The 25739-nt window shown below is 44.0% G+C and overlaps 1 protein-coding gene and 2 non-coding genes across 3 annotated transcripts; 2 read left to right on the forward strand and 1 right to left on the reverse strand.

The window, feature by feature from the left end:
• Positions 1-71: 71 nt before the first annotated feature.
• MCM3AP (minichromosome maintenance complex component 3 associated protein) lies at positions 72-24715 on the forward strand. Its single transcript, XM_068686072.1, has 28 exons — positions 72-894; positions 980-1203; positions 1713-1791; positions 3501-3648; positions 4386-4576; positions 5701-5840; positions 6357-6554; positions 6748-7016; positions 7643-7805; positions 8357-8517; positions 8895-9139; positions 10030-10220; positions 10980-11080; positions 12380-12511; positions 13070-13183; positions 13689-13841; positions 14344-14541; positions 14832-14900; positions 15462-15593; positions 15984-16137; positions 16596-16851; positions 17230-17327; positions 18029-18419; positions 18577-18828; positions 19595-19724; positions 20282-20488; positions 22325-22475; positions 22977-24715. The coding sequence occupies exons 1-28, from the start codon at positions 72-74 to the stop codon at positions 23133-23135; spliced, it is 5529 nt and encodes a 1842-aa protein (XP_068542173.1). The 3' UTR covers positions 23136-24715.
• A 173-nt stretch (positions 24716-24888) lies between these two features.
• Positions 24889-24970, reverse strand: TRNAS-GCU (transfer RNA serine (anticodon GCU)). The gene has a single exon. It is a non-coding gene; the product is annotated as a tRNA-Ser (tRNA).
• A 112-nt stretch (positions 24971-25082) lies between these two features.
• On the forward strand, positions 25083-25155 carry TRNAM-CAU (transfer RNA methionine (anticodon CAU)). The gene has a single exon. It is a non-coding gene; the product is annotated as a tRNA-Met (tRNA).
• Positions 25156-25739: the final 584 nt, after the last annotated feature.

Genomic DNA, 25739 nt, shown 5'->3' on the forward strand with positions numbered 1-25739 from the left:
CTCCCCGCCTCCCCGACACCCGGCGCCTGCGCGGCCCCGCCTCGCCGCCCCGCAGCCCGGCAGCGGCCGCCATGAGCGCGGGGCCGCCGTTCCGCGGCCCGCCCGCCTTCCCGCTGCGCTTCGGGCAGCCCGCCGTGTTCGGGCCGGGGGGTGGCGGTGGTGGTGGTGGGGGTGGGAGCAGCACCGGGCTCTCCTTCGGCCCCGCGCCCGCCGCCTTCGGGCAGCCCTTCGGGCTGGGCCAGCCGCCGGCCTTCCCGGCGGGGAGCAGCTTCAGCTTCAAGCCGCCCACCAACCTCGGCGGCTTCGAGGCGAGCGGAGCTGGAGCTGGAGCCGGAGCCTTCTCAGCGCCCGAGTTCCGCTTCAAGACCCCCGACGCCTCCTCCTCCTCCTCTTCCTCCTCCTCCTCCTTCAAGCCGCTGCCGGGCGCCGAAGCCGAGAAGGGCCCGGCCGCCCCCGCCGCCTTCACCTTCTCGCCGCCCTTCGGCTTCAGCCCCGAGCCTCCGGCCCCGGAGCCGGCTGCGGGTGGAGGCAGCGGCGGCTTCTCCTTCTCTCGCCCCGCCGCCGCTGCTCTCGGGCGGCCGGAGGAGGCGGGCGAGGCGGCGCCCAAGGGGCTGAAGAGGAAGGAGGAGCGGGAGCGCTCCCCGCGACGGGCGGCGGCCGCCACCACGGCCGGGGCGGGGGGCAGCGGGCGGGCGGCGGCGGCCCCGCCGGAGAAGCGGGCGGTGCTGCTCAGCCGGCCCCGCGGAGGGGCCCTGTTCGGCCGCACGCTGCAGGAGGTGCTGCGCAGCCAGGGCCGGGGGCACCGAGACCGCGGGGACGCCGCCGAGCCCGAGCGGGGGGGCCCCGCCGAGGAGCCGGTGGTGCTGGTGGAGGGCAGGGAGCCGGCTCGGGCAGGTAAGGGGAGGGCAGGGCTGGGAGGCGGCTGAAGCCCCTTCCCCAGAGCATCCTGACCTCCGTGTGGCACCCGCTGTCTTTACAGATGTCCCTCCGGGCAGCGCAGGGCGCAGGGTGAGGAGCAGCGAGAGCACGGATAGCATGGGGGGCCTGGCACCCGGAGAGCTCACGGCCATCCAGTGCAAAAACATCCCCGACTACCTCAACGACAGGACGGTGCTGGAGAAGCACTTCGGGCAGTTCGTGAAGGTGCGGCGGGTCATGACCCGGCGCAATAAGAAGATGGCCATCCTGCACTTCTTCGATCATGTGAGTACTGCCAGGGAGCAGCTGGAAATCAGAGCTCTGGGGTGCCCTTTATATCAGACCCCAGTTTTATCAGGCTCCACGTCCTTCATTTGGAAGTTAACACCGAGGATTTGTTGCATCACGGGTATCACAGAACAGACACCAAGTAGATCTTCGCTATTTACAACCTGTATTCCCATGCCACACCAACCTAAAGCTACGCTGCTGGGTCCTTGGCAGCACCAAGGGCACAGTGATCTCAGCAGAGCGCCCCGCTCTTTGGAAATGCTGCCCTTTTGTTGGCATCCTCAGTCTCGCCGTGCTCTCTGCTTTCTCTTACAAAAGCAGTTAATTCTCTTTGTGGAAGCCTGCTCAGTCCTGCTAGTTGCTCGTAGGTCTTAGGCAACAGGTTAAAATGCGGAACCCAGACTGTTGTGGGAGTTCATAATATTTTTTTTTTTTCTGGCAGAAGTTGCACTGCAGTTTTTGGTGGTGTCCTGCTAATAGGCTTTCTCACTGTTTTCTTCCAGGCCTCTGCTGCCCTTGCCAAAAAAAAGGCAAAAGAGTTGCACAAAGACATAGTAACATTCTGGCAAAAGAAGAAAACAAGTAAGTCTCTTGTTTCTAGATATGATAATTGGATGATACATAGTAAATGGTGGCATCTGCTCTGTTCTTGTTTTCTAATGTACTGAGGACTCTACAAAGGTGATCTCCAGAGTTGGAGTGCTAGAGGTCCAAAAATATGACAGTTCTCTCTGGCTTCTAGCAAACTGTTGGGTGCCCAGAGCTTCTGTGAGTGTTGCAAGTTGTTAGAGAAGCATAAAAATAGTTGTCCTGTGTTCTGTTTGACATCCTGGCTAGTTCTGTTTCTGGCAATGGCAATTAGTGCATGTGTAGGGGAGAGAGCGACAACAGTTAAAAGGATGGAATTGCTTCCAGAATAACTTCTCGACCGTTGGACAGCTGAGATAGCCTTCTCCTGTCTCCCACCATTCCTGGGAGCCAATCTTAGCCCACAAAGAGTTTTTCTCATATAAAGTTACTCAGTTGCTTTTTGAGCTGCACGAATATCCAGCATCTGTAGGATTGTCTTCTAGTATTGAGGAAGCTTTAAGTAAGCAACTGCAAGTCATAGTTGGAAATAGAAATAGGGTGTAGAAGTAGGGAGTTCTTCAGAGGTGTAAGAAAGTGCAGTTTCTAATGCGCCTCTGCCCAGAGCGGACTGAGATGTGGGCTTGCAGCTTTCAGAAGTGTCCTGAGAACAGAGTTACCAAGTACTCAGGACTGAGTGTCTGTCTTGCTGGGACTGCTTTTCTGTGTATAAACAACTGTATATTGCTTAAACCACAAGGAAGGAACAGTGTGCATGGCTGGCTTACAGAGAACTGAGTTGTAAATGGGAAACGTGAATTCCAGTCCTTGCTTGTGAATAGGATGAAATGACATGTGAATGCTGGCTATTTGCCCCCCTAGGTGAATGTCTGAATTGCCAGATGCTTGCTTCCCTTTCTTTAATTTTATGAACGCTGCCTGTGTAGTTCTCAGATTGTGCCCTGGGGATATGTTTCAGCTGTCAGCAAGTGAATGGTTTGCCACAGCTTTGACCAACCCAGAAACTTGCCTTTGTAGAAAATGAACGGCTGTAGAGCTGTCTGAGAATAAACGTCTGGAACCAGCATCTATAAGGATGCCTCTGTCGTGTTATTGTGGCATTAAAGTCTACAGAAATGTAAATGAAAATATTCTGAAATAGCTAGTCTGAGAAAATTTAAGAAATCTAAATGGCTGAAAATTTCTTCGTGGGAGAGGATGTTCTCTGTTTCTGCAAGGTGTAGACTAGGTACTTGGGAAGCCGTGCCAGCCCTAGTCTTAGCTTGGATATGTGAAAATAATTACTAAAATGCTTCATGAGCACTAAAAATGCTCAGACAACTGTGGTTTACGTTGGTGAAATGGATTGAATTACCTAGTAAAGAGCTGTGACTTGTGGATTATACCCCAAATCTAAAAGAAATCAAATTCAGACTATGACCAGACTTCATTTACTGATGGTCTGCTGAGTAACTACAGTTACTGCTGAGCAGTGATTTAATAATGCTTTTTCCTTATAGAACACTGAAGCTGACTAGTGAGTGGTAGACTTGGTACAGCTTCTAGTGCAAGTTTCTTGCAAGCATTGTGTGCCTGCATGAAGCTGAGACTAAAAATATTATCTGAAAACAAAATCAACTACTGATCACAACCAAGGAGGGAAAAAAAGCTGTTGATAAAATTATTTGCCAAGTACCTGCCTTCATGTTTATATGTTACTTCAGGTCCTGCAAAAAGAGAATTCTCATCCAAGGAGAAGAAAGCAGGTGAAGATGAAGGAAGGCAAAACAGTGAAGAGCAAAACTACCAGCATTCCCCACTTAGGAAACCTTTAATAAGATCCTCTGCCAGTGCTGTCATGCCTGGTAAAAGGTAGGTCTCTTCTTCAGGCCTTTTACTTCTGCCTGCATATTTCACTTCAATACTTTGTTTGTTACAACATGAGCAACAGCTGCAACAGCAAGGCATAAGAAAATAGTGAAACAGTGCAGAGCCCAAGTATGACCAAGGGGTGATGACCGTGTTGAGTGGTCTCAATTAAATTGGTTTCTGAGGTGAATAGTTTTGTTTGTGCACAAATATTTCTGTGTAATGAGTTGCCTTTTTGTAATAGCTTTTGAGTTTGAGGCATAATCTTTTTGCAGTTCAAAAGAACAGACTTTTTACAGGAGGTCTTTGCTTTGTTTGAGGTGCTGATTCTGCAGTCCTGTGATTTTTCTGTGCTACTTCAATGGTGTGTCTAGTTGGACAGTGGTTATCTGGTATGCATTATCATACCACTATAAAATTATTAATGTGCTGTAAAAGAATGAATGACTGTTCCTTGAATATGTTCATATCTAGGCCAAGTAAAATCTTTTAATGATCCCTGTTGCTATAAAAGGCGTTTCCTTTTTTTCACAGCAAACAGCAGGCTAATTCCTAGTTTGAAATGCCAGCTGCTGGGCCTTGGAGTGATGGGTATAGATGCATACTCTGTTTACTTGATACATTGTCCTGTGTAAATACTAAAATACTGTTCTAAACAGAGATGTCAGTGCCTTGACGAGTGTAGTGGCAAGGTCAGGGCATGTATAGTGTAATAATGATTTAAAAAATCTCATTTTTAGCTCTCCGGCTAAGAAGCCTGGTCTTCGGAAGGCGCTGCAGTTTGAAGCAGATCTGTTTGATTCTAGTTCTGAAGGGCAGAACTCAGAGGCCACTTCATTATCATCTCTCAGTAACCTGATCGGGTTAGTGGCTGAGACATCTGAAGAAAGATACCGTCTTCTGGACCAAAGGGACAAAATAATGCGACAAGGTACTGTTATTAATTACAAAAGCTCATGAGTTTATCACCAGCTTCTCTGCTGGGAAGTGAGTGCTTGATGTCTGCAAAGCTGTTGTAATGTTATGGTAATAGCTTTGAAATGAGACTAACATGGAACAGTCTGCAAAGATAGTCTTCTATTTTAATGGGTTGTTGTTCTACAGGAAATTAATGTATACAACAGAAATCTGTTTCTTATTGCACACGTGTATTTCTTGTGGATAGAGAATAGCAGACTGTTCATCTCTGAAGGAATTTTTGAGTACTTTGGGGTCTATTTTGAGTCCTGGCAAAATGATCCCTATTAGTAACGGGAGGAAAATCAACAGGGACAAGGTCAGCTAAGCCACCCCATGTAACTGCATCATCATGTGAGACTGGCTTGCTAAATGCAGGCCTTGGTTTCCTTAGCCCTAGGGGAGGCTGTGTAGGGCGATGTGCACCAATGCAGGTTCTTCAGAGAAAGCTAACCAAAATCTAACAGTGTTTCTCTGAAAGCAAACTATTAAAAACATGAAATTTAAGAAATCTCCTCTCGCTTCATAGTGCTGGGTTGTAAACCCTTTCATCCTATTCTTGCTGTTTCAAAGCTGATCCTATTTTTTTATTTAAGGTGTTATTTTTTAACATCAGCAAACACATTTCTCTGTCACTTGACATGGAATTGTGAAATTGATGGTGTCAGTTTAGGATACAAACAAGTTGGGCTTCTGGGATACAAAACGTGGAGTTATCAGGTTTAGAGTCTGATGTTTTCAACAAAAACTCTCCATACCTGGGTGGGACAGTACAAGAAGCGTTCCCGGATGAGCAGTGCAGCCCTGGGACCAGCCCTAGCATGGGGGAAAACCATCCTTGTGTATTTCCAGCCATGCCAGGGTCCTGCTCCAGGGGGAGTCTGATTGGGAGCCTCTAGAGATCCTTTCATACCAGCTTTTCAGTGAACCCTTGCCTTGGCAGCCTGCTTCTTGATGTCCATCCATTGACAGCGTATGGACCTCAGCTTAGGCAGATGCTGTGCTTTGGGGTGTATTAGCACATTAAGAAAATAGCTTATCATGAAATCTAAAAGAGAGATGCATAATGTTACTATTTTAATTTGTAACTTTATTTAGCTCGAATAAAAAGGACTGATCTTGGCAAAGCAAAAACTGTCATTGGCACTTGTCCCGACATGTGTCCTGAAAAGGAGCGTTACATGAGGGAGACGAGAAACCAGCTCAGTTCCTTTGAGTTGCTTTTGGGATCTGACAAGGTATGAATCCTCTGTAAGCAAGAGTTTGCTTTTCTCAGCACATCTGTTCATTTGCTCCTTATATAAAGCTGTTAGTGTTATCTAGTTGATTACAGGGTTAATTCTGGTGGGGAATTTTGTAGACACTCACTAATCTGGCTTCTAATTGCCTGTTGTAAAAAAAAGGGATGGTGGATGTCTGCTATTTAAGTACCTTTTCTAATAACCTAATAACCTTTTCTATTTCATTCCAGAAAAGCATTTAGATCTGTAGTTGTGCTTAGCAGCGTACAAGTTCTGAAGGTGACGAGTGAGGGACTGCCAAGTCAGCTCCTGTCATAAAATAAAATTTACTTGCTATCATAGCAGAACCTACATAGGTTGCTAGTGGGAACAGTGGAAAAACTCCTCTAATAGTCTGCTCCTTGCTAAAGTAAAGGCATGAATGTGATGAAATCTTACACTCCTGATTTTTTTATTTTACTTTTTTTATTTAAAAAAGACTTGTTTTTCACTTGTTTTCTCTGCCTCTTGCAGGTAGATCATGCAGCAGCAATCAAGGAATATAGCAGGTCTTCAGCAGACCAGGAGGAGCCTTTGCCCCATGAATTGAGACCCTCTGAAGTGTTGAGCATGACCATGGACTATTTAGTGACAAATATTATGGACCAAGGGGAAGGAAATTACCGAGAATGGTATGACTTTGTTTGGAACAGAACTCGAGGAATAAGAAAGGTAAGCACTAGTAGATGGAGATGTTAGATGATAGAAAGCAAATGATCACGATGCTGTAAAAAATGAAGCAAAAACCAATAGTAATTGAAAACTGACGCAAAGCACAGAATTTTCCAAAAGTAGGACAGGATGACTGTGCTTTTTAGCTTTAGTTTAAAGTGCACATAAATGCTTTGTTTATTGTTCTGATTAGGATATAACCCAGCAGCATCTCTGTAACCCACTGATGGTATCTCTGATTGAGAAATGTGCTCGTTTTCACATCCATTGTGCTCACCACTTGTGTGAAGAGCCGATGTCCTCCTTTGATGCCAAAATCAACAACGAGAATATGACAAAATGCCTGCAGAGCTTGAAGGAGATGTATCATGACCTGGCTAACAAGGGAATTTACTGCAAGAGTGAAGCGGAATTCAGAGGTTATAATGTTTTGCTGAATCTCAACAAGGGTGATATTCTCAGGTGGGAATGATAGATATATCACTTAGTTTCTCTCTTGTCTCTGGGAAGAAATTAGAATTAAGTCCCAAAAAAACTGTGATACAAGTGAAGACCTTAGCTGCAATTGCTTTTGCCAAAGAAAGACTATGGTGTACTGTAGTAATGTTGCTTTAATTTGTAGTATGTCATTAAAATGTGTCTTTTCTTAAGAAACTTCTGATTTTTAAATACCTCACCAGAATTTCTGCACAGCAAGTGTAAAAATTAAATACTTTCCTCAATCAAGGAGATCCTTCTTACTAGAGAGGTGTACAATCTTCATGCTTTTATCTCTAGTAGAATCAAGTAAAAAAAAATGTTGTGGGCAGTGTTGTACTTTGCTTTTCTGGTCAGTCTCCTAATTGCCTTCTTCCCTAGAAGCTGGAATGATATACCTGAATCATAGCATGCTGATTATGCAAGTGTCTTTAGAAGATTTTTGATGAGTTAACTTTGCTGCAGTATTTACTCACAGACATTGGTTTTGGTCTTGACACTTGAAAGTTGCATGTCTCACTTGAAGCTCCTGATTGTAATTCCGTTTTGTTATAGGTTGCTATCCAGTTGTTTGTATTGATTCAGGTTTGTCTCTGTCTTTATCTCCACAGAGAAGTGCAACAGTTTCATCCAGAGGTTAGAAACTCCCCTGAAGTGAGATTTGCGGTTCAAGCTTTTGCTGCATTAAACAGCAACAATTTTGTGAGGTTTTTCAAGTTAGTGCAGGCAGCTTCTTATCTGAATGCCTGTCTCTTACACTGTTACTTCAACCAGGTAAGAAAAAGCAGATGGATATTTTAAAAAAGCTTTAACCTGTAAAACAGTTTTTCAGGAGGAAATCAGTTCAGAGAGCAAACAACTCAGTAAATATATAACATTAAAAATAGTTTTGTTCTTGAATCTTAAGTGTTTCTAAAAAATCAAGTTTTCTACTAGGTTATAAAAGGCAAGTACTAAAGATGAGTGCTCTTAGTAATTTTTTTCCATGACTGTGTATAAATATATATTTTCCCTGAAAATAATTTGGGGAGCAAAGAAGTGGGCCTGAGACTTTTTTTTAAACAAAACATCAACATGTGCTTTCAGAAGCCCTTGCAAGCTTTTTTTCTTGCACGGGAGTTGCAAAGGGATATGCTCAAAATGAGCAGTGCTGAGGAGGGGTGGAAACTGGAAAGAAAGTGCACAGCACTTAAAGCTAAATCTAAACAGTTACTTATGTGTCTGTTTGATGACAAAGTGCTGCTTTCTTGTAAAAAATATTTCTGTTTTTAGAGTGCACTTAGCAGTTTATGTGACTCCTGCTTTTATCCCTCCCGCCCCCGCAGATTCGTAAAGATGCTCTCAAATCTCTCAATATTGCCTACACTGTAAGCACCCAAAGATGCACTGTGTTTCCATTGGATCACCTGGTCCGCATGCTGCTGTTCAAGGATTGTGAAGAAGCAACTGATTTTATAAGTTACTATGGCCTGAGCGTATCTGATGGGTAAGTATAAAGAAAAGAGCATCAGTCTGAAGATGCCTACTGGGGTTAGACCAATGTCAAGCAGAGCGTTAAGTGGATGGGCCACCCCTGGAGTTTGCAATGAGAAAAAGAGGGAGAAAACAACAGGCAAAGGCTAGAGGCTGAGCTCTGTGTAAGTTAAGCACTGGGATAGTGATGAGCACAAACTTCAATAATCTCTTCTATGTGTATTGATATAATTATGAAAAGTTCTTTAATTCTTTCTCCCTCAAGAAATGGTTTTTCTACCATAGCCTTTTTTTTCAGGCCTGTGCATTTTTATTTTTGTGCTGTACAGTTGAAAATACTTAGGAATACATATTCAAAGTTCCAGTAACCTGCTTCTTATTTTTCCCCAGTGCTTATGTAGAGCTGAATCGCTCAGCTTTTTTGGAGCCTGATGGATTACCCAAGCCCCGTAAATCGCTGTTTGTCAGCCAGAAGCTAACTGTCTCGGTTGGGGAAGTTGTAAATGGCGGGCCATTACCATCAGTGCCTCACCACGTGCCTGTGTCTAGCTTTAATGGACAGAACAAATACACCGGTGGAAGCATCTCTGTGGATCAAGCTAGTAGTAGCCAAAAGTCCAGTGTAGAAGCAACAGGTAAGACTGACCGTGCATTTTAGGTACTGCTCAAGAACATGCTGCTGTGTCTGTTCTGTGGGTAGTTTTGTTGTTCAAAGCAGAAGTTGTTCTTTGCTCATCTGGGTTGAAATTGCATGGGAATTTGGGTGTAATGAAAGAATGTTTTGATTTAAATGTACTTACATGTGTGTAAAAATTAAAACAAAAACAAAACAAAAAACACTCGGTGATTAATAAATGCAGAAAATACTCCGATGGCAATAAGCTTAATTTTACCAGTATAGGTGAAATAACTACGTATTTGGCTGTTTCAGATAGCTGACTTCCCCTTTCAGCGTCCAGATTTTATATGCTGTTTGTTCCTCTGTGCTTGCAATCATCTTCCCTTTCAAGGTGTCTGGATTTATGCTTTGTCTTTGCTGAAAGTACAGACAGTTTTTGTTTTTTCAAGAAGCATGTGTGTAGGTGCTAGGCATAGTTGTCTTAAAACAAGTTGTTTTGTTATTGGAAATGTATATGGTTGATACTGGAGGCAATGTGCAGTAATTATGAATATTTATATAAAACATTTAAATTTTTACCTGTATTATATATAACATATACATATTAATATAGTATATAAAATATGTAAATGTTTATATATAATCTCTATATATTTAATATAAATATTAATATATTTATAAATATATAAAATATTTTTATAAAATGCCTAGAAATTGGTTTCCACAATATATAATTATATATCTTCAAGGCAGCAGGTTGCCGTTGTGGGTTTGTTTTATGACCTGATGAGATTTGTCAGACAAGCTAGCTTTAAAATATAACAAGCAGCAAAGAATAGTTGAGCTTCTATTTGTATCTGAATGGGTTTCCATTTTTATTTTTCTCTGCTGACTCACCTGTTAAAGAAGTAAGAGTGGAAAGCAAAGGTGTGGATTTAGATGTCACAGCAGTAAGAGCCCAGCCTCAAGCTCATCTTCTGCCCTCACTGTTACCTCGTCCTCTTGTGCCAATACTACCTCCTGCGCAGGCAATTTCCCAGTCTGCTGGACAACCTGAGCCTCTTTCTTCAAAGCCTCAGCCTGTATACACAGACACAGTAAGGAAATCAAAAATCATAATGGAATATTTGGGAAAAATCTTGAAAATATAATGTAAAGCAGGTGAGACTGATAGGTTATTTTAGTTGTTCAGAATCTTCACATCATGTAGAGGCAAAAATGGACTCTGCCTGGTTCAGAGTGGCGGGTACTTTAAGATCTTTCCTTGAACTACTCTGAAAAGAAGTATTGTGTAATTTCAGATGCAAGTTTGAAACTGTACCCTGTGTATTTTTGGTGTTCACCTTTTTTTCTCCCTCATGCAAGTTAGGATATGCACTAATGCTGAACCTGTTCTGGAGTGTTGCACTGCTTTGTGGAGTAGAGCTGCTGTATTCTACCTGGATGTGGCTACCTTTCAGTAAAGACTAGAACTGGTCACCTGAAATTATGTCAGCTAATACTTGTAGAGCAGTGCAACTCTAAAAGAAACTAAAGTACAAAAATAAGAATTACTCTCAAAATTCACTTATCCTATTTCCTAAATTGTGTTGTCTGTATATAACACAAAAAGTTGCTTCTGTCTCTGGGGTGTTACTGTACGGTTCTCAACAGGTTCTTAAACTCAACCTTGAATTTCCAGGCTGTTGTACTTGATTAACTTAGTTTGGTCTGTAAGTAGAAATACAAGTCATGCAGTTGCCAGTTATAATCACTTAAACAAGGCTGAAGGACCTTACTCCCAATTCATGCGTGCACACCATCTGTCCTGAGCAGGGCTCCAGCTTGCTTCAATTGCTTCCCCTGCTGTGTTGCAGGACATCGCTGAGGTGGTGGACGGGCTTGTGCATGATGTTCTCAAAGGAGAGTGCAGAGAAGTTGGCAGAGCAGGAGCTGACTACGTGACCGCAGCAATCTGGTAAAGAACATTTATTGCTGGTACTCCTGGAGTGTGTTGACAAAATTAGAACTTACCTTAGCAGCACCATGTGTGGAGATCATAAAACTGAGCAAGGCCAGGTCTATAGCGGAGACGGTCTTTTTGGTACACTGAAGGGAAGCTCTGCTTAAAATGTTTCTTCTCCAAGGCAGTTGTTAGACTGCTGGATGTGCTGGTGGGAGGGAGCATCTGTATGTCTCTGGTGCAGCCTCCTGCTCTTGCTGGTTGGTTGCCCATGCTAGACTTGGCTTTAGGAAAGTTACTCACAATTTTAGCAATACGTACCAGCATTTAGACAATAAGATGTAGGGTGATGTTTTCTGATAATAAATAGGATCACTTACACGTGCACGCATGCTATTCTGTCTGTGCTGCTCAGTCCCAGTAGGGGTGGTAGCTCCCTATGACCCCTGATTCACTAGGCTGATGTGAGAATTAACTTTGTTAATCCAGAACTGAGTTGCCAAAAAGGAATTTGGCTTAAAAAAAAATGATTTGCTGGAGGTGTTTCTTGGCAAGGACTAGCCCAAGTTCACTGCTTTTACCCATCTAAGTAAACTGCTCAACTTCAGTTCTTGGCTAGAAATAATAATAGTAAAAAATAATAAAAATATTTGAAGTGGGGTGAGCTAAGTGTGGTAGAGACTGTGAGCAAGGAATAAACTGGCTGCTAGATTCTGGTATGGTTTATTTTCTTTGGATTTTTTTTTTCCTGTTGATTATTCCTAGTAATGTTAAAATCAGCGTCCTTGTGTGGATTTTAGATCTTCTCCTAAAGTGAGAAATCTTGATCTTAACAGAACGTGAGATCTGCACATGGCAAGTGTTTTTGCTAGCCAAGGGTAGATACTAAATTTACAGGTGTTCTTGTCTGGCTGGGATGGACCTAACTTTTTTCACAGCACCCCATATGGCGCTGTGTTTTGGGTTTGTGACGAAAGCAGTATTGATAATGTGCCAGAGTTTTGGCTGCTGCTGAGCAGTGCTTGCGCAGCACCAAGGCTGTCTGCGTGCTTGAGTGTATTTTCTTTTTTTTTTTTTTCCTTATTAAGCTGTCTTTATCCACCAGTTTTCTTGGTTTTCTTCTTTTTCTCCCATGCCCGGCTGTGGGGTGGGGAATGAGCAAGGTGAGGCAGGCACTTGGCTGCTGGCTGAGATCTGCCCGCCACAGCAGAGCAAGGGTGTGCTTGAGAAAAGCACAGGTGTGCGCTGCCTTCCCCGTGAGGTTCCCACTTGTGACTTCCTGGCATTGAAAAGAGAATTGCTGTTTCCACGCAGTACCTCGGAGACCACTGTGGAGGAACTGGTGGCTGAAGTGATGGAGGAAGTCCTCCGGCAAGTGGTTGGAAGCACGCTCAGCGCAGAAAGGGAGCGTGTTAAGGAGGAAAGGCGCAGAGTGGAGGAAGAGAGGTGAGCTGCTGCTTTTGCCTTGGGGCAGGGTGGGCTGTATCTATCCTTAGGCTCTGTGAGGACAGCAGGTGCCAATGTGAGTCCTCGTGCTGTGACTTTATCAGCTGTCAATACCGCTCAGTTTGTCTCATATTGAACTGCCCTGGGGTCACTTAATCTGTCCCTTCTCTGTTCTGAGGTAATCTGCTAGTTAGTGTGTGTTAGCCTCACAGAGCTACTGTTAAAATCATGGGTTGGAATGTTTAGGAATTTTTATTCACCCTGAGCTTCCAGAGGGGGGGATGCATTCTGGCCCTGCTGTACACAGTGAGTATGCTACTGAGATTGCTACTTGTCTGTGGCTTATTAGCTAAGAAAGAAAGAATCCAAATCTTACCTGTATTAATGATAACGAGACTTGGCTCCACGCAAGCCAGTTTTTAATTTCTAGAGGGAGAAGCTAGCTAGGGAGAGCTCCATTTTAGGTGAGTTAACCATGGGTCTGCATGTAGTGTTTCTGTAGCAAAGTGGCAGGCTTGCTGGTTGCTATTTGTGTAAATGTCTTCTCTGTCCTTCTAGGCAAAGGCAGGAAAGAGAACAATTAATAAAGCAGTTGAGTCAGTTGGTGGGTATGGAGTTAATGGAAGAAGTAATAAACGAGACTGTTCAAGAAGCTTCAGCCAATGAGTTAAAGTAAGTACGACATCCCATATGCTATACTTTTTGCTGTAGGTGCTTTCTAAAGGGTAAGAGTATAAGGGAGTGCTGATCTCCTTGCTTGGCCTTCTCTGAGCTCATCTTCATAAACTGCTTTAAAGAGAGGGGAAGTGTACTTGACCATGCAGAATGTTGCCAGTTTGCCATTTCAGTAGAAATCCTCCCAGGTGGAGGTGGTAGAGGCTTTCTCTTGGATGAGGCCGCCCTATATGCTTGCTCTTACTCTGCCTCCCTTACAGCTCAGCTGCAGACCTTTCTTTGGAAGTCTGTGATCAGAGTGAAATCTTGAATGACTTCAAATTTGGTTACAGGCCTTATTTAGAAGGGCCATAAGAGTACAAGGCAAATCCCTCTTCTTTGCTAGTTGTGCTGGTGCTTTCCCTTGTTTGTGCTACAGCTAGTTGTTTTACTACTTGCTCTGGTGTTCACCTTGCAAGAATCAAGACCTCACAGGTCTTGATTTTGTTTTGTTTTGAATTAGATGTGCCTTAGAAAGAGACCGGCAAGCCCGTATTGCCCGCTGTTCAGAAGAAGTCTGTGGTCATGTCATGGACCACTTCCTGGAGGATGAGATTTTCCAGATTGCAAAGGAAACCCTTCAGGAGCTCCAGTGTTTCTGCAAATATTTGCAACGGTGAGTGACCATCCTCTGATACAACTGTTTTATTCGGGAGTCCTGGCAGGGAGTGGTTAATAGAGTTTAAACTACACCTGTCTGTCTGTGTTCTTTTTGAGATAGTTTTTGATTGATCTGGTTGGCTTCAGTAGAAGGGTAGGCTTACGTTTTTATTACCGGCCTCTAATGTTGCTCAGCCTTACGTAGGGAGTGGAACATGTCTCATCAGAGTCCAGTAATAAGCTTCATAGGAGATTCCAGCTTTGTTCTAGCTAGAAATAAAGCTGACCCTTTTGGATGATGAACATGTATGGTGGGCAGATCTCACCCAAATGTGAGTTTGCAGCTGTGTGCACAACAGCCTGAGCCTCACCTGAGCCACACACGCCACCTCACCTTCTCCCCTTCGCAGACTGGGACTTGTGAGGTGTTTAAGAGCCTGATCCAGTCTGAAGAGCAAAGATGAACACCATGATGGACTGCAGTTCATTAATGGGACCTTATTTTTTCTCTTTTCAAGGTGGAGGCAGGCAGTGGCAGCTCGAACAAAGCTGAAACGTCAAATGAGGGCATTTCCAGCTGCTCCCTGTTGCACAGATCCCCAAAATAAACTGAAAGCTCTGTCCCCCAGTGCTGAGTGGCCCATAGCCATGGAGAACTTGTGCAGGAAACTTGTAAACCTGGGGAATGGAGGAAAGCTGGGAATCTCTTGCACGAGGTAAGGATACTTACGAGAGTGGGTGGCAGTCTGATTTTTGGAAAGTAAGTTCTCTTCTTCCATTGTGAAAGTTAATGTTTTTGCAATACAACTTGTTTTTAAATACCTTTCCCAGAAGACCCTTTCTGCACAAATGCCACGAAAGACTGAAAACCCAAAGAAATCATTCTTCTATTAACTGCATCTTTCTAAAGCATCTGCAGTAATTCTCAGGTCTTAGTGTTCTGTAAAAGCAGTATCTTTAGCTATAGTTACCCAAAAAATCACAACAAAGGATCTTTTGTTTCCAGGCTGAATTGGCTGAGAAACAAGACAGTGCATGACATTAGAGTTCATCACTTCCTCCAGCAATTATTAAGGTAAGTTAGTGTTTGATCCTTGTTTTCTTTTTAAGAAAACTATAAGAGAAATGCCAGAGATCCTTTTGCCCCTGGGTGGGATAGGAGGGGTATAGGGAGAGATGATTATATAAGCAGTTATCAGTCTGGGTTGTGGCACAAAAGGGATTGACCTTGGTTTTAAATGTGCAGCAGGAGACTTGGTTTTCATGACTTGCCATGCACTCCAGTGCCCTGTGTGTTCACTGGAGATGGGTATTTAAGCAGTGTGGAGGTGAAGTGATATGTGTATTGTCCCACAATCCCCAAAGCAAGGCTCAGTTAACAGACTTGGCAGCTGCAATTCCTGAAGGAGAGCTGGGGAAGGAAGGAATCTGGGGTGTGGTGAAATATATGGGCAACAAAGCTAAAGATGAAACACAACTTCAGAGCTTTCAGAGCTTTTTGAATTAGACAGTAACCAGTTGCATTATTGTAAGTTGTTTGAGGCAAGAAGAATATTCTCCAGGAGGGGGATGTAGCTCTAGGGGGTCTTTTTTTTTTTTTTTTTTTTTTTTTAACCAGCTTCTGTCTCTCTTTAAGTGATTTAGCTTGGACTCCCCTGGATCTCACCTCATTAATCACTGAACATATACCATTTCAACAAGATCAGATATTTTGGAAAGTGCTGTTGGTTTTGCCAAGTGATGAATATGCAGAGGATGATCTCAACAGGTAAGCAGAAGAGATTATTTTCTGACTTCCTTTCTCAAGTATGGCAGTGGAATGGAAGAATAGTAGTATGCAGCCCTTGATGTATGCTTTTACTCTACCATATAAAACCTCTATTTTTTTTCTCCAGAGCTCTTGAAAGATACAGCTAGAATTTTGGCAGTGGTCTGTATTGTCTTCTGCTGTTGTTCATTGAATAGCATTTGCTCATATTGAAAACAGAAAACCTTTCGCTAGGTAATATTATGGAGAATTTAAGGACGTCTGATAGATGCGTAGCAAAATCCAGGTGTTATGAGGGTTGTAATAGATTCTGGTATCTGAGATGTGTTGTTGCTAAATACTTCAAAATGCCATTTAACAAACAAACAAAACCACTTTCTTGTTTGCTAGAGCATTGGTGGATTGGTTTAAGACCAAATTTATTGGAGACAAAAGCTGGAAGAAAAATGCTTCATGTACAGAAGGTAGAATTCAAACACTGACATTATTTAATTCTCCTGGCATGCAAGGGAGCAGAAGTATTAACGTCCGTGTGTGTGTTAAGGTAAGTGAGAGCAATTTTGTGATACCTGACAGGCTGTAAAAGGGGGTGTGCTCTTTTCCAGTGGATATTGTTTGGGAGCTTCTCATGCTGTGTCCTGTCAGACAGAGATAATACTGGCAGGGATAGGGTTGTTGAAAAGGTCTGGAAAAAAGTGTGTATTTCTCCTTGTTTCCAGTCAATCAAGTAATACCTGCCTAAATATGGTTTACCAGTAGAACCTCAATCTTCTCAATTTCCAATGCCAAATCAGGTACATCAGGTGCTGAAGTACACTTCTGTGTTCACATGCATCTGTTGAAGACATCTCTTTCTTACAATCATTACCTGAAGACTTGTAGAGCTCCTGGTAATGAATATCAAAGTTGAATGCTAATAATAGTGAACTGCAGTTTTCAGTAAATTTCAGAAAATTGCTTTGCTTAGTTATCTTACTGTTGTCATCTTTGTTTCTTGTATAGGTGGTACATGGTGTGCTCTCTGACTCTGAGCTTGATGCAGCAAACATGCAAAAAGACTTACTTGGAACCAGTGGATTCATTCTTCTCCTGCCCCCTAGAGTAAGGAGTGAAGATGTTGCAGAAGAAGATGTTTATTGGCTTTCAGCTTTGCTGCAGCTGAAACAGTTGCTTCAGGTCAAACCTTTCCACCCAATAGTTCCTTTAGTGGTTGTAGTCCCCACTGCAGAAGAGGCCATAGAGAAAGAAGTTGAAGAAGGTACATAATTGTTTGTTTTTCTTTAAGACATAAAAATAACGTGAATGCCCAAGGTAGAACTTTGGTGGCTAGTGTAATCTCAAATACAGAGCCTAGCAGACAGAGACGGTGAAGTACAGTGCATTTTCACAGCTTTGGTAGAAATCCAAAGACTTTAACAGTTGATCATGATGGAAAGTGATGAACTCTTCTTTGGCTTCCAGTTGTTCTTAGCACACAATATTTGATCTTGAGAGTCTAGGGGAAGGATGGAGAAGGAAAACATGCTGGGAACATATACAGTGCGTGCAGTTGGGTCAGAGTAGAAGATAAATATTGTGTTCTTTCTCTGTGTATGTGTGATTTTTTTTTGTTCTTTTTTGTTTCTTTATTTTTAAGGTTTAATGCTTCAGGACTTGATTTCAGCCCAGCTTATTTCAGACTACATCATTGTTGAGTTATCAGGTTCTATCAATGACTTACAAGGATCAAAAAGGGTAAGAACAGTGGATTGGAACATGAAAACATACTCAACTGGTTTATCATTAACCTTCCTTAATTACTAATGTCTTGGATATTTTACACTAAGTGTCATGTGTGAGAGACATAGCAGGGTGGGTTGGAGAGGTGGGTGAGGTTAATGTTTGAGAACAGCTGAGCTGTGTCAGGCTGATAAGACAGCAGCTCCAGCCACTGTATTCCTTGATCACAGCGGCTGAGGAAGGTCCCTAGGGAAAGAACGTGCAAGGAACGAGGCAAGCACAGGGTGATGCTCCCCTGCAAACCCTTGCAGCTGGCATCTCTGTGGTTTATGGACTGCCAGGATCAGGCTTGACTTCTCTGGGTTTAGTCCCTGTGAGCTAATTTTTGTGAATCTGCCAAATCTTTTCTTGACGCCAGATAAGTTTTTGACATCCCCAGCATTCTGGTGCAGAGAATTTCATGGCAAAATGGCACCTTATATGAACAGCCTCTGCCTGTCTGCTCCTGAGTCCGCTGCATGTGAATTAAATTTGAGACCACCTAGCTGGAGAACAATTACTGCACATATGAGAATGTTGAGAGATAATCTATTTGTATTTTGCTGCATAGAATCTTAAATTCTGTTACATCAAACACAAGGTTGTGGGATTGAATCATTAGTGTCTTGATCACTGTGAAGTTGGGTTTCCAACCGCTCGTGTTTTGTGTGTCGTAGATTGCTGCAGCTGTGGGCTGGTTGGTTTCCCAGTGCCCTAACTCCCTTAAGATCTGCAGTCAGACCCTTCAGGAGTACATTGAGGATGGGATTGATGGTGAATTTGGCAAGCGCTTCTACCTTGACTGGAAGGAGAGACGTTTAGCTGGCCTGCCATCTCAGGAACCCGGGGCCATCATAGAGCTGTACAACAGTGTGCTGCAGTTTCTTTCAGATGCAGCATCCTCAGAGCATCTTTGTGACTTGTCTTGGCCTGTTACTGAGTTTTCAAAGCCTGGAGGTAACAAGTTGTTACCCCACCTGCAGTGGAACATGCCTGATCACCTAGCCTGGCTGAAAAAGGCTGTGCTGTCCTTCCAGATCCCCTACCTAGATCTGCCTCCGTTAGGTGGTACGTACTTGATGTTGTGGCATCCTTTTTGCTGCAACATGCATGCATCATTTCTCTTAAGTGTCTACACTGTGTTGAGCTATCGACTTCATATATGCGTGGTCTGGCTATGTCACAAATTCTCACAATCCACTTGGTTTTTGTTTGTTTCCTGTAGCTCCTTGGAGTCCTGTTTGCCACATGATTTTTCAGTATGTATCTCAGATCGCTAATTCTTCACATACTCAACCACTGATCCAGTCCCAAGTGGAGAATCTGCTGAGCAAAACGTATCAGAAGTGGAAAAACAGGACACTGGGGAGCTCTGACGGGCCTTCTGTTGATGAGATCCCTTGGGATGCTATTCTGGCAGTCTGCATTGATCATAAGCTGAGAGATTGGAAACCACCAAAACTGCCTGTTGCACCAGGTATCTTATGTCCTTCTACAGCAAGGATGACACTTCTTGCATAAACGTTTAATAACTTGGCAGTGGTGCATTCATGCATCGGAGTGAGTGGGCATCAATGTAGCAGGGATGGAGCTTTGGTCTTGATATTTTTTTTCATGTTGCAGAATGACAGTGTGCTTACTGCATGTCTTTCTGCTATTCAGTGTATACTTATTGTTGATGGTGACTTGAGCTTGTGTTCAGCACACTTCTCTCCATGTGGAGAAATACAGTCAATCTTTCAGTCTTCTCCCAGGGAGAGCAGAGGGTATTTAGATTCACCCACAGACTGAGAATTGGTACTTGACAAGCCACATCAGCTCAGATCATCTGAGATGGCAGACTGCCACTCTTAACGAACACTTCAGTGGATTAATGAAGCTTGTCTTTAATTCTGTTTACTTTCAATTTAAAAGTGTGTGGACTTTTTTCCATGCTTTGTTAGGCTTAATTATAGAGAGTCTCCTTTGAAATGGTTACTGAACTTGCTGAACACTGTGCTTAGATGCACCAGAATTTTTAAAATGAAGATGGAAGAACATTTTATGCTCTTCCTCAGTAATGTGGTATATTGAGCAGTAAAATAGATCAGGACAACCCTTATTTTTACATGCTGAGTACAACAAAAAACTGCTTGAACGGGAACACATTATTTTCCCTCATATTGGCTTTTTAATACTAAAGCTTTCCTTTTGAAGAGAAAATCTGTACTGATAATAAATGCTGGGTTTGTGTTTATTCACAGAAGCAGTAAGTGAAGATGGACAGATTCGTGTATACTACTTCAAGGAGCATTTACAGAACTTCGCTATCCCTTATGCTTGGGAACAAGCCAGACTGCGCACGCAGGAGGAGATCCGGCAGGGCAATGAGAGGTGAGATGGCTGCTGACTCTGCCCAGTTGGCATTCAGCTGCCCACGAAGCCACCAGAGCTGCTCGGTGAATTCTGAGGAGGTTGCTCAGGGCCTCTCTCACAGTCATATCCTGTTACTGTGATGTCATGAACCAGTATGTGACATTCTCTTAGAACGTGCTTTTGTACATCTCCTTGTAGGATGTAAGGGAAAATGCATGGTTGAGGGGGGAGGCTGCCTTAAAGCTAAATGTCCATGTGGTATTAATGGATTTGAGAGCTCTCAGGAGTCTACCTCAGTTCTCTAGCCCTGTTCAGAGTAAAGTCAGTCTCCTGTCTCAGAAGCTCGTCTGTTGCTCTTTTGTGTAGCAAATATTGGATGGGTACAGTTCTTTGAAATGAATCCCAGTCAGATTGGCTCTTCTCAAGTCCCACTTGGTGGTGGTGGTTTGTTAGACTATAGTACAAGGGTCTATATCTCTGTTTACTTTTTACTCCCAGATATTTCTATGCTGGTAGTGAAAGAACAAACTCTTACCAATTTCTGTGTTGTGTTTTTGTTCCCCTCTCCATCTCAGGTCAAGGATAAAATCTACTGTCTCTTTTAAGAAACCCTGTAGTGTCTCCATGATGCCAGAACAAAATGGCGCTGGCATGAGCATGCTCTTGAGTCAAGGAAGGAGTATTCCCAGTGCAGATCCACTCACAGACACAACCTCAGCCCGGGATCTTCTCCCGGAGCGTCTGTTAAGACAGTTGCAACAGGAAAAAATGGAAAGCAGAAGGTGAGTTATCAGAGCAACATCCTTTCCTTGCAGCTTCAGCCCACAATTGTTAGCAATTTTTAACCTGTATGCACTGGGAAGCTGAATTCCAACAGTGCTAAGAAACTAGGTTGTTTCTTAGACTATCTCTAGATTCATCTTCCTTCACCAAGCTTATCAGTTCCAAATTACCAGGGTTGTCTTTCTTGTCCTTCTTACAGTTACAGGCCTGTCAGTCTTTCTTCAGTACCTGGTAAAATTATGAAGAAAATTATTATGGGAGTTAGTAAAAAACAAACAAACAAAAACACCTGAACGACAATATTATGGTCATTGGTCACAACCAACATGGGTTCCTGAGGGGAAGGTGCTGCTTAACAAACTTAATTGCTTTTTATGACAAGGGCATCCATGTAGTTTACCAAGGGAAAGCTAGTTGATATAATTTTTTTGGATTTTGATAATGCATCTCAGAGTACCCTTCTGGACAAAATGTCCAGCATGCAGCTAGATAAAAACACAATACAATGTGTGGAAAATGGCTGATGAGTTAAGCCAAAAGAATTATAGTAAAAAGGGTTACGTCAGGCTGGTGGCCAGTCACTAGTGTGGATTCCCAGGGCTCCATTTTAGGGCCGTTTCTCTTTAATGTTTTCATAAATGGCTTGGATTTAGGACTAGAAGTTTTTCTGAGTAAGGTTGCAGATGATACTAAATTGGGAGGAGCAGTTGACTTGAGGGTAGAGAGGCCTTGTAAAAAGCTCTTGAGAAATTAGAGAACTGGGCAATCACCGACAAGATGAAGTTTGACAAGAGCAAGTGCTGGATTCTCCACCTGGGATGGGGCAACCCTAGCTACAGGGAGAGACTGGAGGATGAGAGGCTGCAGAGCAACCCTGCAGAAAGGGGTCTGGGAGTTTTGGTTGACAGCAAGGTGAATATGAGTTAACAGTGCAGCCTGGCAGCCAAAAGGGCCAACCATACCCTGGGATGCACCAAGGACAGCATTGGTAGCCAGTTGAGGTGACTGTCCGTCTCTACTCTAGGCTGGCATGACCTCCTCTGAGTACTGTGTGCGGTTTGGGGCACCATGGGATATAGAACTATTAGAGTGTCCAAGGGAGGGCTACAAAGATGGTGATGGTTCTAGGGGGTAAGACATATGAGGAGCAGCTGAGGTCCCTTGGTGTGCTCAGCCCCGAGCAGAGCAGGCTGAGGGGAGGCCTCATGGCGGCCTGCAGCTCCCTCACGAGGGGAGCGGAGGGGCAGGTGCTGAGCTCTGCTCTCTGGGGTCTGTGTTGGGTTTATGTGCCAAGAATTTGGTAGCAGGAGGCTGCAGGGGTGGCCTCTGTGAGAAGAGTCCGTTAGCTGTCCCACGTTAGGCAGAGATAATGGAAGACTTGAGGAATGATTGGAAACTCCTCAGTCAAGCCACTAATGCTAGGGCAGTGTAGTGATGTGTAGTGTTCAATAGACTGTGTCCTGCAGTGTCACCAATGTCTATCAAGTCCACTTCGGGAATGTCAGTTTTGCACCAGTAGCATTGCAGGTCACAAACTTAAAGAACTTAAGTTCTTGAGGTTGGCCCAAGGATTTATTTTCTTTGCACTCTGTAAGTTGGGTGCCCTCAGTTTTCTTGGCTCCTTTCTGTATCACCACTTTCGACAGTGTTTTGTTTTTTTTTTTGTTTGTTTGTTTTTTAATAGCAGTGGGGGATGTCAGTCAGTGTTGGAAATGACTACTAACATCAGATCCTTCTTGCAGACACCTCTGAACCCCCAATGCTTACTTTACCTCCTGGTCACAAGAGCAAAACCAGGTGGCAGTGTGACTGGTGCTCCTGATCTTTCTCTGCAGGTTTGAAGAACAGTTGCAACAATGTCTAACTGAGGACACTGAGCCACTTGGAGACTTCATGGGTCTTCCACTCTACCTTCCCCAGTCCCTGGTCTCCACCCCAGCTATCAGTGGTCCGTTGATCAGGAGTTCCATGTCGCCTGTTCAAGGGGTAAGAAAGAATGTGCTGAGAACTTAACTGTAGCTGTGAAGAGTACTGTGCAGGCATCCAACCTGCTGTAATTGTAAACCATTAGTGGGAATAACCTGACTGGGTGGTATTGGACACACTTGGGAAATGAAGAATTGAGAAATTGTACTTTGAAAATAAGGAGGGATTACTTCGGTAATTCCAGGAAGGGGAGTATTTTCTGTAGACCTGAAATACTGTTAACATGTGTGATGAACTCCTGTCTTCTGCTGGCAGCTCTAACAGTATAATGCCACAAGTGAACTTAGAGAATCACTGTTGTGAGTCAGCTTCACCCAGTTAAAGGAAAACTGGGTCCAGAAATAGCAGAACATGCTATTTTTATCATACATCCTTTGGGAACTGGGGGGGGGCTGACCTCTGTGGTTATCCTCAAGTAGCAGAACAGTAAGCTGAGAAGTCCCTCATTGGTTCTAGATAATGCAACTTCCTCAGTCTCATCTCTCTCTCCTTTCTGTCCAGGCTGGAAGTCAAGCAGGATGTGAGCTGTTGGAGGACAACCTAAGCCCCATACTGTCGGACAGACTGAAACACTTGCAAAGGCTCCTCAGAGCTAACAGGGAGGGTGAGGTTGCTTCTGAGCTCCACCTGTCTACTCTGATGGACATGGTGGATATCTGAGCAGAAATGAGATACATGTGCAGACCAAGAAACTCGGTAAAGAAATCCAGGGCTGAGTGATTCAACAGAGGAACTCCTGCCTAACATTAGAGGAAAAAACAAGTGTCCTGGGAGAAGAACATAGCAGGTGCAGGGCCTGGGCCGCTCCTGCATGGCTACCTTGCATAGAAAGGATGTACAGGGGCATTCACTGTGTCCCTTTGGCTCACAACGGAGATTTGGCTGGTCTGGGATCCCTTCCTTTTAAGCTGACTTGTTTCAAAGCTGTGGAGACAAGTCAGATGCTAGTCATGGAAAGCCATAAACTGACACAGCGGTGTTTTGTTCCTTTCTACCAACTCTCATCAATTGTTGATTAGCCAGGAAAGAGACGATGAGTTGGTTGTCCATATTAGTTCTGTATCAGTTTGTGCAGAGTAGTGATGCTCTCCTTGTACCTAGCTTTTGTTCTCTCCCTTGCCTTCATAACACTGCAAGAAGCTGAGCAATGCTGCTGTAGGACCAGGATTTTTTGTTTGTTATCAAATCTCAATTTCTATAGAAATGCGGATATGAGAATAATGTTGTGAGGAGTTAGTAGAAAATAGTTTTGTGGGAAGCATGTAGTTATATTTAACCTCACCAGGAGAAAACAGTAAGGTAGCAAGGACCCCTGAGAGCATCAGAGCAATCGGTCTCTACAGACACAGTCCACAGGATGCTGTCCCAGCTCTGTGTTTACTTGATGCATAAGCTACCTTGCAGCAGCAGCACCTTGGTTTGAAGGGTTTTTATCTGCTTAGGAATATCAGTGATCATTCTGAAGTAGTTACAACATTTTGATTTTTTTTTTGTTTGTTTGTTTTTACTTAAGTGCTCTATGCAAATCCAGAAGGACTTTCGTGCTGCTGGGCCCCAGTTTTATTATGTTGAATATGTATAGCATTAAAAATAAATCAGTTGCTTATTCTAAAATCAGTTGCTTATTCTACAGACTAATTGTCATGCCTGGAATGCAAGGCATTTTCTTCATTAAACAGCTACGGAAGAACGATTTTCCTTTCTGGAAGAGCTCAGAATCCCTTCATTCTCTAGTTTTTATACAGCTATAGCTTTGAAAATTGAAGACCTTTTGGTTTTAGTTTAATATTGATTCCATGTAAATAGTGTGGAGATGTACTTCATGGTTGCAATACTCTAGTACAGTAATCTTTTTTTTTTTTTTTTAAATTGCAACCGCAGCAGATTTTTCTCATTGCCACCTGGTGAAATGCAAATCACTGCTGCTGTCACTGTAAACACTGATTTATAACCGGACAGGTGAGATCATTTGTCTGATTTGCTTCTAATTTCATTTGAAATTCGGTCCACATCTGTCGGCTACTTCCCCAAAATAATGTTATATTTTCATATAGTATTTGTTACTTCTTTTAAATGTAGTGTTAAGGCACAATTGCTACTCGCAGTGGAAATCAGAAAGTTCAAGCTGAAGCAGCCGTGCTCTGAGATATTCCTACTGCTGGGGTTTGTTGGGCTGAGTTTTGTTGACTTGTTTCATGTAAATGTCCTTTGTACCTAATAAATGCTTTCAGTGGCTTGAATTTGGCTCTTGCCTTTTGTTATGCAGAAACTACAACTACTACTGTGCTTTTTTTTTTTTAATTTTGTCTCTAATCCAGCACATTGACTGCGGACAGCTGGGGGGGTGGTGGGCAGCAGGGAGCCAGAGCTGACCCCTGTGGGCAGCAGGGGACCGGGCGGCAGCAAAAGGCCCCGACGAGGGTGGGATTCGAACCCACGCGCGCAGAGCGCAATGGATTAGCAGTCCATCGCCTTCACCACTCGGCCACCTCGTCCCGCCCCAAGACGCCCCCGCCCCGCCGCCTGCCCGCCCCGAGCCCGACGCCCCCCGCCCCCCGACACGGGCCCGCCCCGCTGCAGGCCCCTCACGGGGGGACCGCAGCCAGCGCCCTCTTAGCGCAGCCGGCAGCGCGTCAGTCTCATAATCTGAAGGTCCTGAGTTCGAGCCTCAGAGAGGGCAACGCATTTTAGGCTTTTTTTTTTTTTTTTTTTATTTTATTTCACATAATCACAATCACAGAACTGTTAGATCATCGGGTCCAACCCCCCTGCCAAAGCAGGTTCCTCAAAGCAGGCTGCCCAGGTAGGCGTCCAGACAGGCCTTGAATATCTCCAGAGAAGCAGACTCCACAACCTCCCTGGGCAGCCTGTCCCAGTGCTCCGTCACCCTCACTGTGAAGAAGTTCTTTCACATGCCAGTGCACAACTTCCTGTGCTCTAACTTGCAGCCGTTGCCCCTTGTCCTGTCCCCACAAACCACTGAGAAGAGGTTGGCCAAATCCCTCTGTCTCCCACCCCTCAGATATTTATATACACTGAGGAGATCCCCTCTCAGTCTTCTCTTCTCCAGGCTGAACAGACCCAGGTCTCTCAGCCTTTCCTCATAGGGAAGATGCTCCAGGCCCTGGATCATCTTTGTGGCCCTCCGATAGACTCTGTCCAGGAGATCCCTGTCTTTCTTGTACCGGGGAGCCCAGAACTGGACACAGTACTCCAGGTGAGGCCTGACCAGGTGCAGGGCCACCTGCTCCACCGTGGTCACCT

This window comes from Anas acuta, chromosome 6 (genome assembly GCF_963932015.1).
Source record: "Anas acuta chromosome 6, bAnaAcu1.1, whole genome shotgun sequence".
NCBI classification, from domain to species: domain Eukaryota; kingdom Metazoa; phylum Chordata; class Aves; order Anseriformes; family Anatidae; genus Anas; species Anas acuta.

Coding starts and splice junctions, on each gene's coding strand:
- MCM3AP (XM_068686072.1), top strand. CDS start 72: ATGAGCGCGGGGCCGCCGTTCCGCGGCCCGCCCGCCTTCCCGCTGCGC. Junction 1,792..3,500: donor CTGGCAAAAGAAGAAAACAA/GTAAGTCTCTTG, acceptor ATGTTACTTCAG/GTCCTGCAAAAAGAGAATTC. Junction 9,140..10,029: donor GTCCAGTGTAGAAGCAACAG/GTAAGACTGACC, acceptor CACCTGTTAAAG/AAGTAAGAGTGGAAAGCAAA.